Source organism: Protopterus annectens, chromosome 8.part0 (genome assembly GCF_019279795.1).
Source record: "Protopterus annectens isolate FY-2018-M chromosome 8.part0, PAN1.0, whole genome shotgun sequence".
Taxonomy (NCBI): domain Eukaryota; kingdom Metazoa; phylum Chordata; order Ceratodontiformes; family Protopteridae; genus Protopterus; species Protopterus annectens.
The window spans coordinates 385475423-385490972 of NC_056741.1; the positions used below are offsets into that span (position 1 = coordinate 385475423).

The 15550-nt window shown below is 35.8% G+C and overlaps 1 protein-coding gene across 1 annotated transcript in view; it reads right to left on the reverse strand.

Moving 5' to 3' along the window:
- MTMR11 (myotubularin related protein 11) overlaps positions 1 to 15550 on the reverse strand; it is a 1184472-nt gene that overhangs the window by 27156 nt on the left and 1141766 nt on the right. The window contains exon 16 of the mRNA XM_044079897.1: positions 1173 to 1448. Coding sequence (XP_043935832.1) covers positions 1173 to 1448 — 276 coding nt within the window. The remainder of the gene's footprint in view (positions 1 to 1172; positions 1449 to 15550) is intronic.

Genomic DNA, 15550 nt, shown 5'->3' on the forward strand with positions numbered 1-15550 from the left:
TGCACTGGGATATACTTTTTATAACTTTGCTTTGAACAAATGTTGTTCAAGCAAATTTTATGAACAATTGTTGCTTGTCTGATTGCATAATCACATAGAATCCAAACAATAATCAAGGATGACAAGCCTTTAACCGAAACAGATTAAAAAAATCCATTAGGTACAAAGTAGTAGCAATTTAGTCTATCATCTACAACAAGATGAAAGGTTGAAGTCACAATCTTTATAGCTTTTTTAGAGACTGAAAGAAGTATACTGTACTTTCTCTTTTAAAAGAAATATACACTATTATGTCTGGAGTCCAATGACCATGTTTTAGCTATTGAACTAGTAAACATGCAGATGTGATGATCAAGAGAGATCTTCTCTAGATATGACTTGGGCCATGCAGGGATACAGACAGAAAATGATTGCAGACAGACACTTTTGTGGCAGAAAAAAATGTATATATAAACAAAAGAAAACCATACAATGTTTTACTCACAGCCCAAGAGATAAGTAAATAACATATCAGATATGGTAAATCTAGTATGCAGTGGCAAACCTCTGTAGGCATTACAATGAATAATGTGATACAACTTGACTGATACTAATACACTAACAGTCTGGCACGTCTGTCTACCATACTCTTCTGCTAGAAGCTAAATAAAGATACCTTCAACAAGCTTTCATGAAAGCCTTCTAACACAAATGTTCCTCCATGCAAAAACAAATAAATGGAGCATTAGTAACAATGCTCTTTTGTACCCGATTACTTTGTTCATGTTTCAGATTTCTTAAAGCACTTTTGGATAGCACGGCTTTATCCTTCTCTGAGAAATGTACAAAACTGGCAAGATCTTGGCCACACAAAACAATTGATAATTAGTTGAAAAATCAAAGAGCAATATTTAGTAAAATACAGAAAAAAAAACAGAAAAGGAGAAGGATTATGAACCCAACTACAGCAGTCACTGAAGATCAAGTTTTGGAATATCATACAAAATGACATTGCTTGATTTTTCATGTCAAGAAAAGAAAGCAAAAAATATTGAGCTTTTCTACTTCAAACTACACTGCAGATATGTAGTACAAGTAAATAAGTCATCAAGTGATCACCAAGAGTAGCTGAAACTTTTTTGAAGTTTTTACAAAACTCTAATGTTATTACAATTTGAAAAAACTGTAACTACCTCAGCACCTTGGCTCCCACGGAGGTAGCAACGTTTCCATAACCGGATGAAAGGTCCTACAAGTAATGGGAGTAAAATTCCATCAGTACTAACAGGCACAACTGACTTTTTTCTTAGAGATCGTTCGAGCTCAGATAAACTTTCTACTGAGTGGGCCCTCCTTGATCCTTTTTTGGGGCCTGATCCAGTTTTCCAGGGAAGATACTGAGTTTGCAGAGAAAGGCTTCCTTTTGACAGCAAGTACACTGAGCATGACCCAATACACCCAGGATCAGACTACAAAGGAAAAGCAGACAATTAGTGGATATATCTGATGTATAACAGTTCTAAACAAACATAAAACCTGAACGGAACAGCTGAACAGGTGACAGCAAAAAAGCAGTACAATCATGTTTGTTTACTTAGGTTATTTCTACTGGGTAATACAAATTACTCTCGTTTGATGAGCACTCAGAAAGCATTTCACTGTAACAGGAATCATACAGATTAAACAGAAACACATGGAACATAATTTACATATTTTCTCTACGTGTGACTGCAAGTATGTGAATACATATGTGTGTGTGTATGTGTGTGTGTGTGTGTGTGTGTGTGTGTATCCTGTGATGGACTGGCATTTCATACAGGACTGGCTACAAGCATTACTCACATAAACTGCTAAGAACCCCCCCCCACGAACAGGATAAAGTGTATATCGGAAAATGAATAACTACATGTACAATAATGCAGTTCAGCTGTACAAACTTGGCAGAAACAAAAGACCACATGGCAAATGCAACACAAATCTGATTTGTGCAGTACCAACATTCTTTTTTCTCTAAACAATAATGTCTTTAGGTATTGCTGAGGGAAAAGAAAACACGCTGCATATCTAAATACAATATTTTCCACAGAAAAAAGAAACAAATAGAAAACACATTTTCCTATCTCTGAAATGAATTTAAGCATGCCAAAAAATAATTTACAGACCACAACAGATGTGGCTGCATTTTACACAACATTCTTACATTCTCTTTAAATCTAAATGGATGAAAAAGCCTCTGGCAAGTCTCAGGATGGTACTCATCATAGTCAATATCTTCAGGTACAACAGGAAGTTGCACTGGCTTGCACCTCAGCACAACCGAGTCATGATTCACAGACATTGTTCTTAAGCACATGGGTTTTTAGCAGCCTAAGATCTTAGGTAAATAAAGATGAAATGTTATAGAAAATCTGCAACTATGTTATACTAATTAGGAGGCCTTCCCACCTTGCTGCGATTCACAGTCACTTTTTTATGTGTATGAATGCATGAAGGCTTACAAAAATTGCAGCAGTACCTCTTCTATCTACTTTTTTATGTCAGCACTATTAACTTTATTAAGATACCACTTTGTACAGTTTCTGTATTGCTCATGCATGGTGCACTATTTACACTGCTTCTGAGGGCAAACATTTGTTAACACAATTTTACCATTACAATTTGACATAGAAATCACAGACTAATTCCTCAGAGTAGTACACCATATATCTCATGTACATCAACCATGTTAAAAATTCAAACTTTGAGATTCCTTTACTCAATAGTTTTTAACTTAAATGTATCCATGTCACATCAATTAACATTTTTCAACTTTCTCTCACATAATATTGAGTGTGTGTATACTCCTTTGCTTTTTACCAAGTTTAATTATAAGCCATAAGATTATACTCAATTATTTTTAAACTATTTCCATCTACCCGTATAATTAGTCCTTATTGTCTCCTAGACTCTTAGTGATTCCGCAGTCATCTTGAATTGTTTCCGATACCTATACTCGTCTTTATTTTTTCCCATAGTATCGATTTTTCCTATGGAAGTTTCCTGTAAAACTACCACCTCTACCCCTTGTTTTGTTTCATCAAGCTGTTCATAAGTTCTACTATCTTAGCCACTGTAGACGGATCCTGTTACTTCCATTTTTGTGGTGTTTTTTTTTTTTTTTTGACAATCCATAACAGTGACACCAGTGCTTTTTTGTACAGTTTGCATTGTCTATTCTTTATACAATACAAGTGGAAGTTCTCTTTCCTCTTTTGCCCTGAAGCTCCCAGGATTGTATCCGCAATCTGATGCAAGTCAGTATGAAAGTTATTCAAACCCTTCACAATTTCAAAACATGTCCGCAGTCACCCATACAGCTTTTTTTGACATCTCCAACATTTATTTTTAATCCCATACAACATAGGCAAACATACATTTATATAAAAGAAAACAAACCATATTAACACTTTCCCAGTTAAAAAGATTTTGCATCACATATATTCTTTTGTATAATTGTCAGTTCAACATTACATAAATTGCTCAAGTCCTGTCTTCCCTTAAATCTCACTCCTCCAAACTTTATTCTGCGAGTATATACCTCTCAACCTGGAAACATCAAAAATCTGGACAAAGGCCCATGAAAAGCAGGTACAACTGGCCAAAAATTGGGAATCTGATTAACATAACATTTGCATACATAATTACGTAACCTTGCCCACTCCAACAGAATTATGGGATACCAACATGAAGCTTGAAGTCACTAAATAAAAATAAAATATTAGCAGACATTTGAATTTCAGACTTCATATCCCTTTGAAAATATATAACAAGGCTTTTTTCAGATTTCTTGCACTGAGAGATTGAGAAGTATGATTACAAATGTTACACTATAGCAAACTATGGTAGGCAGTCTCTAAATTAAGGTATGTACAATTTAACTTATCAATAAATGGGAAAAGACCATATCAAAGCACAATTAAAACAACCTTCTTTTAAATATTCAAAAGCTTTTTGAATGAGATTACAGGTTACTTAATTAAAATCCCAGACTTGGAACTTGCAAACATGATTATCTTGAACAAACAAAAAACTGATTTTTTTTCATTTTTATATCAGCAAACATTCTTATGATACTTAGCTCTATGCTTATTTTTTGTGCACTTGAAGAGATCCAGCTTAAAACAAGCAGGCTTACAAAAATTGGTCTTATAAGTTGAAGTGTACAGACATGAATCATGAGGATCACCGTGAAAATTGAACTGGTGCCTACATCTTTAAAACTTCAAATATTAATATCATAGGAACAAAACATCTGATTTTTTTTGCATCAAAAGACAGAAAAGAAGGAAAAAAAAACCAAGCTAAATCTAACATCTCTATTTTGCAGGTCCAGTTCCACATAATGGAAAATCATAATACAGCCAAATGATAGAACAGTACATTGTGCAGGTATGTAGATCATCATGTGCTCACACACTCTTGCTCCCCCAACCTTTTTCTTATTTGTTAACCTGCATACCATTCACTTCAAAATATTAATATTCAGAATGCTGCTGTACTCAAAAATCATACTGAATAGAGAGTGTATAGATATTAGGTAATGCAATGCAATCCAAAACAGTCAACAAGATATCACTGTATAGACTTGGTTCATTTATTTAATAAGGGTAAGGGGTATACTGTAGTCTGCAGTCTTAAATATCACAGCAGTAAAAGCCAGTACAAAAGGGCTACACAGCTGCACTATTTACCCCTCAAAAATAGAGTGCACTGCTAGTACATCCTGCCAGTACAAGACGACACTACACATATAAAAAATGTTTGTATTTAAAGGCTTATTAGACTTCAAACTAATGGTAAATGTAGCTAACATGAAGAAACTAACCATTCAAATAGGAGTGACATGCTAGCTCTATCTCATTTGAAAGAAAGCACAAAGATAAAAAAAAATACAGCTTGCACAGTCTTCCAACTCAAAGCAAAATTTTACTTCAATGTATAAGGAAAATGCCAAGGTTTGTTCTCAACTATCAAAGGTCTTTTGAAAGCAATTATTAGTTTTTCCTTTATAAATAGGTAACGTTAAATGTCTATAAGAATATCAAGCCTGTCTTCATTAATGGGGTAAGCAAGAAACTCAAACCCTAGCCAAATTGTTGTATATGTCAAAGTGCAGCTAGATTCCCAGTTGCACAAAGATGACTACATTTGCAAGTAAGACACCTAACAAGACCCTGCTATGTTATTACCCAAAATACAAACTGTACCTCCCAGACAACACATTATATATGCCTAAAACTGTGTGTGTGGGTGTGTTTACGCATGCATACATAAACCGAACTGGCTATGATAATGCTGACCACCTCCCATACACATACGATCCTATAAAATTACATAAACTATCTTTTGATTTTGTCACTTACAATTCTAGTGCTGTTACACACCAGACATCTGAATCACTGTAAACTCTGAAATAAATTGCACCTAGGCGGCTCTTTTAAATCATTTCCTTATGCTGGATTTCTTGACGTTCTACAGGCCACAACCCAACCCTAACAAAATCACTAATAGCATCACACAGCCAAAATAAAATTAATGGAATGCACAAAATACTTCTCCCTTCCTGGCTCTTGGAAACACCAAATAACTCCAAATGTATTGCCCTCACAGTCAGTCCTGTCCGACTTCCAAGACAATGACATTGTACCCTTCATTCATGGCAGCAGCAGCATCCCACAAGCAACATGCATAACAACAACTAAAACTGCCACCAAAGCAAACCACTTACTTTTGCATTCCTTGTCGGCACTCTGCAAACATCCTAGTCAGAGCTTTTATCACCACTCAATCTGTGGGCCAGGTGAAGCAAATAGTGTATTAGAAAGTATGCTGTCACTGATCCACGGATGACGACAGCAGCAGCAGCCATATCTTACACAACTACTAGCAATGTCTTGTGGTTTGAAACTCCTGCCCAAGTCTGATGTTTGCCGTAACTTAAAGTTGTAAATAAAAAAAAAAAAAATCAGAAATTGCAGGGGCCACTTGGAAATTCATGGCACCCCATTATTTTGCCCTCAAAACCAGTAAAGACCAAGGAATTTGGTACGGTTGAGAGGGATGTGTGTGTGTACAGTTCCCACAATTTCCATTTTTCTATGTAATTTGCTCCAACCCTTTTCTAAACATCCCACTCTAGCAGAGAAGGTCTTTTGTTTAGGATTCCACTATCTCCATCTCTTTGCCTATACACCGATATCAATGCCTGATAGGGAAAGCAGTCTCTAGCCTGCAGTCCAAATGTTTTCTAGTCTTCTTCCCATTCTATTATCTTTCCCTCTCTAGTTATTTGCCCCAATACTGTGATTCCTTTGCCAATTTTTGTCAGTAAATTTCAACCCCTCCTTGCCTACTCTCTGTACCCTTAATTGCAGTCAACCCTATCAGCAAAATCGCTTTTCTCCATTCTCATGTTGGCTTAGGTCTTAGCATACTTTCTGCTACTTTATATTATTTTGTTAATTTCTCCAAGTTTTTTGGGTTTCTAATACAATGACAGGAATGGACCCCATTCCTAAGTCAAAGTATGATTAAAGTTCATGAAATTAGTATTGTTTCACTCTTTGATGTCAGCCAGTATGTGCCCAGTAATGACTCTTCCTGCAATTTGTATGGAGTTACATGTATTGGTAGCATATCTAAATGTGATTGTATACTCTTCTTTCTAAGACATGTTGTTCCTACTACTATTGGAACTACCTGGGTATCTTTCTTACACATTACTCTCATTTCTGCCTATAGATCCTGATATTTTATGACTTTTGTGTCTCTCTGTAAGCAAGTCACTATAGTCACCGGGTGTGGTGATTTCAATGATCAATGCTACTTTTGTCTTCTTTTCTTGGACCACTATATCTGTTTTTCTAGCATCTATCTTTTGAACTGTTGCTAATGGATGATCCCATGTGATGTAGACTTAATTTCCTATGATGCTTTGTGGTTCATGTTTCCAGTGTTTTTCACCCACTTCAAAATCATATTTCCACAATCCCCAGTGTAACAGACTTGCCACATTATTATGCCTTTCAGTATACAGTCCTCCTGCCATTTGTATGTTGCAACCAGCAACGAGGTGTGCAACTGTTTCCAATTAGGTTTTACAAAACCTACATCTGTGTTTCTCCCACATGTTCAATGGACTTTGTAAACCAACATGTACACAGCCCACAATCTTGGGCCACCAATATTAACCTTTCATCTCTTGGTTTGACTTCTCTCCTCAACCATTCCTGCAGTCATTCCTGATCAACATGAGGTTAAGTTTTCTCTACTTGCAACTATATTTATACATTTTTCACATTTCTTGCCTTCTCATCTGGACCTTCACCTTATATTCTTTCATTTTTTTTGCACATTCAGTTGTTGCCTGATTTTTATCTACTTCTGTTTTCATTTCCATTCCTGCTTGACACCGATATGCTTCTGCTAGATTAAGCAGAGAAGTCATCTTAGATTTATTCTCCTCGTGTTTCAAAACTTTCACCATGTTTGGGTCCTGTGAGGTCAGCAGATAAGGTGTGTGTGGAGTCCCACAATTGCAGATCTATACATATAATCAATTTCAAGGAGGCCCATCCCTCCTTCAGAAAGGGGAATATATATAATCTTGGTATGCACTGATTTTTATAAATCATTTGGTAAGCATGAAGCATCTTTCTTGTTTTCCTATCTAATCTAGCCAACACTTTTGAGGCCAATCACTCCAAAACTGTAAGTTAGGACAGGAACAGCAAATTGGTTTATAGCCTGGATTTTGTTCCTAGATGTCAGTGCTGTTTTCAGGATTAATTAAAGTCTTAAGTATTCCTTATTAAGTTTTATTCGCATTTGTTCATGTTTTACTGTTGATCCTTCATTAAATTCCCAAATATTTATATACACCTTCTTGCTCAAGTTCTTTTATATCACATTCTTGTCCCAAGCTGATGTTTTCTTGGTGTTGCAGTTTTCCTGCTTTAAAGGCTGCTTTTGCACATTTATCAAGACCAAATGACATTCTTGTATCATCTGAAAAAGTGTTGACAACTTGCAGTTGCGCTTTCAGTTCCTCATCTGATGAGCTGTACAGTTTTAAATCATCAACAAACAGAAGATGAGAAGTCTTTACACTTTGTTGTTTTCTAGGAGCCAGATTATAGCCATGGCCTAAGCTGTTAAGTAGACAGCTTAATGGGTTTAGGGCAAGACAGAACAGCAGCAGTGACAGTCACCCCAGAATATCCCCCTTTGAATTTTTATCCCTGGGATAATAATGTGTCCTTTATCATGGCTTAATTGCAAAGTGGTCTGCCACTGTTTCATGGTCCCTGTAATGCAGTCAATTAGTGTAGCTATCTTATACATTTTTAAGCACTCTTTTATCCATGAATGTGGGATACTACCAAATGCTTTTTTGTAGTCAATTCATGCCATACTTAGATTCTTCCCCTTTTTACAGTTCTCCACTATGACTAACAACAAATCATCCTTTGCTCCATATGACCTTCTTTTAATGCGCTTTTGTTCTACTGCCATAATTGAGATTTCTTCTAAATGACTATAAACTCTATCGGCATCAATTCCCATGTATAGTTTATATGTTGCTGGAAAGCAAGTTATTGGTCTATAATATTTAGGGTAGCTTGCAGGTTCACTCTTAAGTAGGAGCATTGTTTTTCCTGATGTTAACCAGGTTGGTGTCTGTTCAGGGTGTGCATATAAATAGTTCTTACTCATGGCTAAATTTTTGTGCAAAGATGCTAATACTTTCAGCCAAAAATTACGTACTGCATCTGGGCCTGGGGTTTTCCACTTAGAGGCTTTTCTTAACTTTGTTTCAATCTCTCTATTTCTGTATGGCTGATGTCATTCCCCTTAAGGATCTGCATCCAAAATCCCACTCTATCATTATTCCTGAATCTCCCTCCGCTTTACCATCATCATCCCTATCCATGTTGAATTAGCTTTCTGCTTGTGTTATGCACATGAGCCTTAACTGGGTAGCTCTAAAATATATATGCCTTCAAATCAGGAAATACTAAACCACCTTGTTCTATTGGAAATATCAGTTTATCCACTTGACCCTTACCCTCTTCCTAGCCCAGATAAATTCCGTCAACTCTTTATTAATGACTGTCCACAAGTTCTCCTCTGGTTGATAAAAAAACATGCCTGATGTGTATATAAAGCTAAATGGACTAAACATTTTCACTGCTTGTATCTCACACTATCCATATCCATAAACAAGAGTTTCCAGTTTCTCAGTTTTTGTATTATCTTTTTTTGGTCTCTACCCACGTATTGTTAGCTGCCATAAAAGAATCCTTTTTAATCCATAATCCTAAATACTTAATTTTATCTTCCCCCCATAAATATGGGTATTGCTGATCCAATTCATGTGTGGGTACATAGTTTACAGTTATTGTCTTTGTTTTATCTTCATTAATTTTACAGCCTGAAAAGACATGAAACTGTCTCAAAGTGTTCTTTTCTGGTTTTATCAGGTAAAAAATAATATCGTCTGCAACTTTTCTTGATAACCATTCCAATTATATCCTTGAATTTTGGAGTCACTTACTTTCTTTGCCAATGGCTCTAAATACAAAGCAAATAAATGGGAAAGAGGACACCCCTGCCTGGTTTATCGGTTCAGACACAATGTGTCAGAGAGGAACCTTTCCATTTTAATTTTTGCTTCAGATCCCTCATATATCCTTCTAATTAACATTATTATTCTATCAAGGAATGCAAATGTTTTCACTGCCCTACTCATAAAATACTGGTTTACTCTGTTGATTGCTTTCTCTGCATCAAGACCTACCAACAACGGTGGTATTTCCTTATGCTCTGCTTACCTCATTGTTCTAATAATGTCAAATGTTTGCCTCTCCTGCAAAGAACCACAGTGATCTATATCTATTAATTCTGGCAAAACCTTTGCTATTCTTTTAGCTATTATAGACATAAACACTTTATAATCATGGTTTAAAAGTGAAACGGACCTACATAAAACTGGGTGTGATTGGACTTTGCCATTTTTAGAAATTACAGCCACCACGCTTTATTCCAAGATGTTGGTGCTTCCCCTCCTTTTAAAATACTGTTAAACAAAACCTTTCAGATCTTTATCACTTTCTTCCCTCCTAGCTTCCAAACCTCCACAGGAATAACATCTATTCCTGGAGACTTTCCAGTAGATTAATTCCATGTCACCATTTTTATCTCATCTCCTCCTAGCTCAACTGTTAATTGTTGAGACTCGCCTATCTCTAACCTTGGCATAAATAAATCTTCTGAAAATATTTCCATTTGTGTTTTCTTTCTTGATTTTTATATTTCTCTGCTTTATACAAAATTTCACAAAAATTTCCAAAGTATCTCAAATACCTATAGAGGTTCTGTGGTTATTTTCCTTGTTATAAACTCTCTAAATTTGGCAACAATTCTTTCTACTTTCTGTTACCTAAGTCATTGTGCTACATGTTTTTCTGCTCTGGAGTTATCATCACTATACAGTTGCTCAACAGCAAGCTTTCTAAACTCATGCATGTAATCCAGATACTCTCTTATTTTCTCTTAGCACTATGCAGTTGCACCTTTTCTTGTTCTGTCAGATTCCCCTTATTCTGCAATATGTTAAACTTTGTCAGTCCCTCTAAATAATTTCTGTTAAGTCTTGATCATATCTCTCTTTCTTTTATGTCTATCCTATTTTAAACTCCACTTTTATGTTATCTCACTCACTAGCTATACCTTCTGAAAAAAATTTCTATCTTTCCCTTCTTGAATAATTTCCACTACCCATTCCTTAAATTCCTTTCTTTTTAACAGGTAGTTGGGGAAACTCCAGTGTCTCACTTTTACTTCATTACCCTGTATTTTTATCTTGGTCATTATTGAGGTATAAGCTGAAATAGTTATTAGATATGTGACTAAGAATAAAATTAAAAGCACATGTTCCAGTGAAATGTACTTTATGTCTAGTCTAGCCCAGTTATTGTACTTTGGAGAATAATATGTACATACTCTGAGTTCTTACTACTGAATTTGTGTCTCCCATACCACATATTTTTCAGAAATTATCTACCTTCTTTCCTTATATTTTCACTTCTAGGCCCCCAGATACTTCTTCACTGTTGGAAATCAATTACCATTCCCCACTTATAAGCAATATTCCCTGTTGAAATCTGAACATTTCTCCCAAAATTCTCCATAACAACAGTTTGTGGTGGACTATAAATGCATGTCATCATTATCCTCCTCTCTTGTCAGTACCCCTTATTACCAAAAATCTACCATTATTCTCTTTTTACCCTCTTGTATCACTATTTGCGCTCTCTACCAATCAGTATAAGTACTCCCAGTTTCCTTTGTCCCAGATAGTCTATTGAATATTTATTCTGAAATCCTTTTTTTTATCAAATTTACATGCTCATTTCTTTCCAAAGGTGCCTCCTACAACACTGCTATATGCACTCTCCATTTTTTAATATAATTCAATACTCTTAACTTTATGTCTACACCTGTGAGGCCATCCACGTTTCAAAATAATATGACTAGTGTAGCCATTAGTATAAGAAGTTATTATTCCCACCAATTATATATGGAAGCTTTCCAGAATGTCTATTTCCAGCTTTTGTGTTACTTGCATCCACTAATGTCTGGCAGGTTGATCTTTTATACAGTTTCTTGTCATCTCCATTTGAACCTATGTTGCATGTTACATGACTTTTTATTTCTATGAAAACCATCAAAAAACCTCTCCCAGAAAACCCTCATAACCCTTTAACTTAAAATAAACACAAAAAAACTATGTACATCTTCAAATAATGAAGTTTAACTCTCCAAATAAGAACAACTGTCCCAAATCAACATTACCTAACCTAAAATTAAGTTTATCCATGCTAAAGTGCATGTTACAGCCTGGGGTCCTACTTGCATTAATTGCTGTCTATTCTTGTCTTAGCTTTATTCCCCTCCCAGATGTGAAACAAGTTATAGGCTTAGATAAAACATTAACGTTTAGCCTTAAGAAAAAATGCACTGGCTATCTTTAAATAAAACTAAATTATACACTGAATACCACCCGCAGACTTACTCATACAGAAAACAGACAGGTCATAATACTCTGATAACAAGCACAATGCTAAAAGTCTGCCATTATCTTAAAAATAAAATAAAGGGCAAAACCAACATTTCTTAATCAGATAGGTACAATATTTTAAAGCATAATTATTAAAGATTACACCTCTAAATTTTTAATCTGATTTTTAGCTCCTTGTCTGCCCAATCATCAGCTTCTTATTATGACCACCTTTCTGTTCCCACTCACCCTGCTGGAAAGAGTACCCCACATCACCATGTGAGAGTGCCCCCTCCACCAAGTGGGAATTTGACTCAGCAAAGGCCTTCATCTGGATGTACTTTGCACATCAACTGCTTGAGTTTTAAGTACTCTCTGATAACTGCACAAGTTATGCTATAGATAAATAAATTAGTCCTAGGCTAACTGCCCTTGTGGGCCATTTTAAGCCTAGCCAATTACCTCATGTAAGAATCAAACCCTGCACCTTGTGTCTATAAGGTAAGCACCTTAACCATTATACCAACCTCCCACCCTATACTTACAATCGGCAGTAGATTTTACTGGGGATCAAGCCCCTCATATCCCGCAATTTAGGAACAGGACCACACACCCCCCGATCTATAAATATTAGTGCCTCCAAGGTCACACAAGCTTAGATAAGGTATAATTAGACAAAAAATTCATCCCTACATTTTGTCCTGGCCTTGCAGATGTGATACTGGAAGTCAGCAGGTTTTGCTGTAAGTTGCATTTGAAAATATTTTTTGATAACAAATGTAGAGGGGTGTACAACAAAATGAAGAACACAATGCTGACACTTTAAACATCGACGGGGAACATGATATTGCTGATAATGTAGATGATTTGTTAAATATGTCTGTGATGACTACGAAGGGCAATCTTCATTTGATGAGGATGGGGGGGGGGGTGAATCCACTGTTAACAATGGGATCAGCTTTTTTACTGGTTAAGGTAAAATGTTGATGCCACAGGTGCCTTATAAAAGCTCTTTCATGCCACCTAAGTTGTCCGCAAATGTTGTTTTGTTTGAGAATGTGTTATGCAAACATGTTGAAATGGAACATGAAAATTTCAAGAAGCAGTTTAGAACGTATAATTTAATTAAGAACCAGTGGGTGGCCTTACAGAATTTAAGGCTCACCAATGAGAATTACATTTTCACACAAGCTGACAAAGGGGGAAACTGGGTGGTCATGAATAAGACACAGTACAACAGGATGGCTTTTAATTTGTTGGAAGACAATACAGTATATCAAAAGCTGACATACAACCCAGTTGCTAATTTCAATGCTTCACTTTTGGAAATTCTAGAGAGGGGGGAGAGACTTGGTTTCTTGAGTTCAGCAGATGTTAACAAGCTACATATATGTAACCCCATGGATGCCAATTTTAAGGTAATACCCGAGATTCACAAATGTATTAACAATGACGCCAGGCAGACCCATAGTGTCGGGAACAGGGGCCTTACTACAGAATGTAGGAATATTTTTAGATTTCCATCTTAAAGGGTATTTGAGTAGATGTACAGCACACATTAAAAATGGTAAAGAACTGGCAGACTTAATAGGAGGTATGGATTGGTCCCAAAATTACTATTGGGCCTGTGTAGATGCTAATTCATTATACATGAACATTAAGCACAAATGGGACTTGGAGGCAGTGAAAAGCATGTTAGGGGAATGTCCTCGTATGGATTTCCTTGTCTGTTTGCTAGAGTTTTCTTTAACTCATAACTGTTTTGCATTTGACAAAGAACATTTTTTGCAGAAAGAAGGAACAGCGATGGGGGCTTCATATGCCCCCGTGTATGCAATTTTGTTCATGGATTATTTTGAAAAGAATTATATGTACAACACAGAATTCTACAAAAATAGGGTCTTGGTGTTTAAGAGATAACATTTATGATCTGATTTTTATTTGTAGGGGCAAGGAAGAGGAGTTCAATGCTTTCATGCTGAAACAGCAAGACAATCATTTTGGTCTTGGGTTTACTTACCATACTAGTAAAGATACAATTCAGTATTTGGATCCAGTATTTTTTGTGAATGACAAATGTAAATTGGCATTCAAACCATATCTCAAGAGCACAGCAGTTAATTTTTTGATGGTGGATAGTATGCATGCTCCCCATTTGTTGGCATCATTGCCATACGGAGAGTACTTACGGAGAGCCAATAACACCTCAGAGAAGGAAAATTTAGAATTTGAATTCAGCAAGGTCAGGGACAAACTGTTGGAAAGGGAATACAAAGAGGCAGAGTTTTACTGTTGGTGGAGAATAGGGTTAAAATAAATTGGGGCTCACACATTCCTACATTCCGGACAGAAGTTTAAGGCATAGTAATGGGAGTGATTTAGGTATAGATAACGAGGGACAGGAGCCCACATTTTTTGTGAATAAATATTCTCAGTTTTCAGAGAAAATGAGAGGTCTGGTTAACAGATTTTGGCCCATAGTTCTTGCAGATGAAAAATTCGGAAGTATTTTCCCCACAGGGTTACATTTTCATATAGTAGATCAAAGAACTTGAAAGAATTATTAACAATGGATAGATAAAGCACATATTAGAAGGGGACGTTTCCCATATGGGAAATGCATTGTATGTAGGAAAATTAAAAACATAGATGGGATCAATATTAATGGAAAACATACAAGGCTAGAGATCATTACAATTGTGTAACAGGGGGAGTCATTTATATTATTGGGTGCGGCTGCAACAGGGTTAAATGGTATATAGCTCAAACAAAAAGAGCAGTAAAGAAAAGAATTATGGAACACTCGGGGGACATCAAAAGAGCTAGAATGGAAAGTCCCATTGTGGAGCATTTCATCAATGTTCATGAAGGTTCGGATAGTTCCTTCTTTATCATTATGCTAGCTAAGCCCAAACAATCACATGGGCCTGAATTATCTAGTAATTTATCTCTGTTGGAAACTAAATGCATCATTCATTTTAAAAGTCTTCATCCCAGCGGGTTAAATATAGATTTAGATCTGAACATTAGGGGTTAAAGGGATGAAATAACATTTGCAGCAGTATGTTTTGAAATAACCCTTTACCTGTAGTACCTTGGTTCAGCAATGTATTGACCTTAGTCTTACCATATTTCTACTTAGTTTCTTGCCATTCTACATGAAAATGTCCATATATGTATTGTATTGTATTGCTATCCACTCTATATATTTCCTTTACTGCATGTTATGTAATTACTTCAGAAGTATGTATACTTAAAATGTGATCTGAGCTTATATTTGTTCTTACTATTTGTTTACTTAAACTTTTTTTTTTTTTGGGAGCTTTTCTCTTCGGGTCTCTGCTGAAAAAGGGCTTCTAAGAACTCAGACAGACTAACCCAGTTAAATATAAAAATAAAGCAAAAATAAAATAAAATAAATAAATAAATAAATATGCATATTAATGATTAATACTCTGTTTGTTATATTGT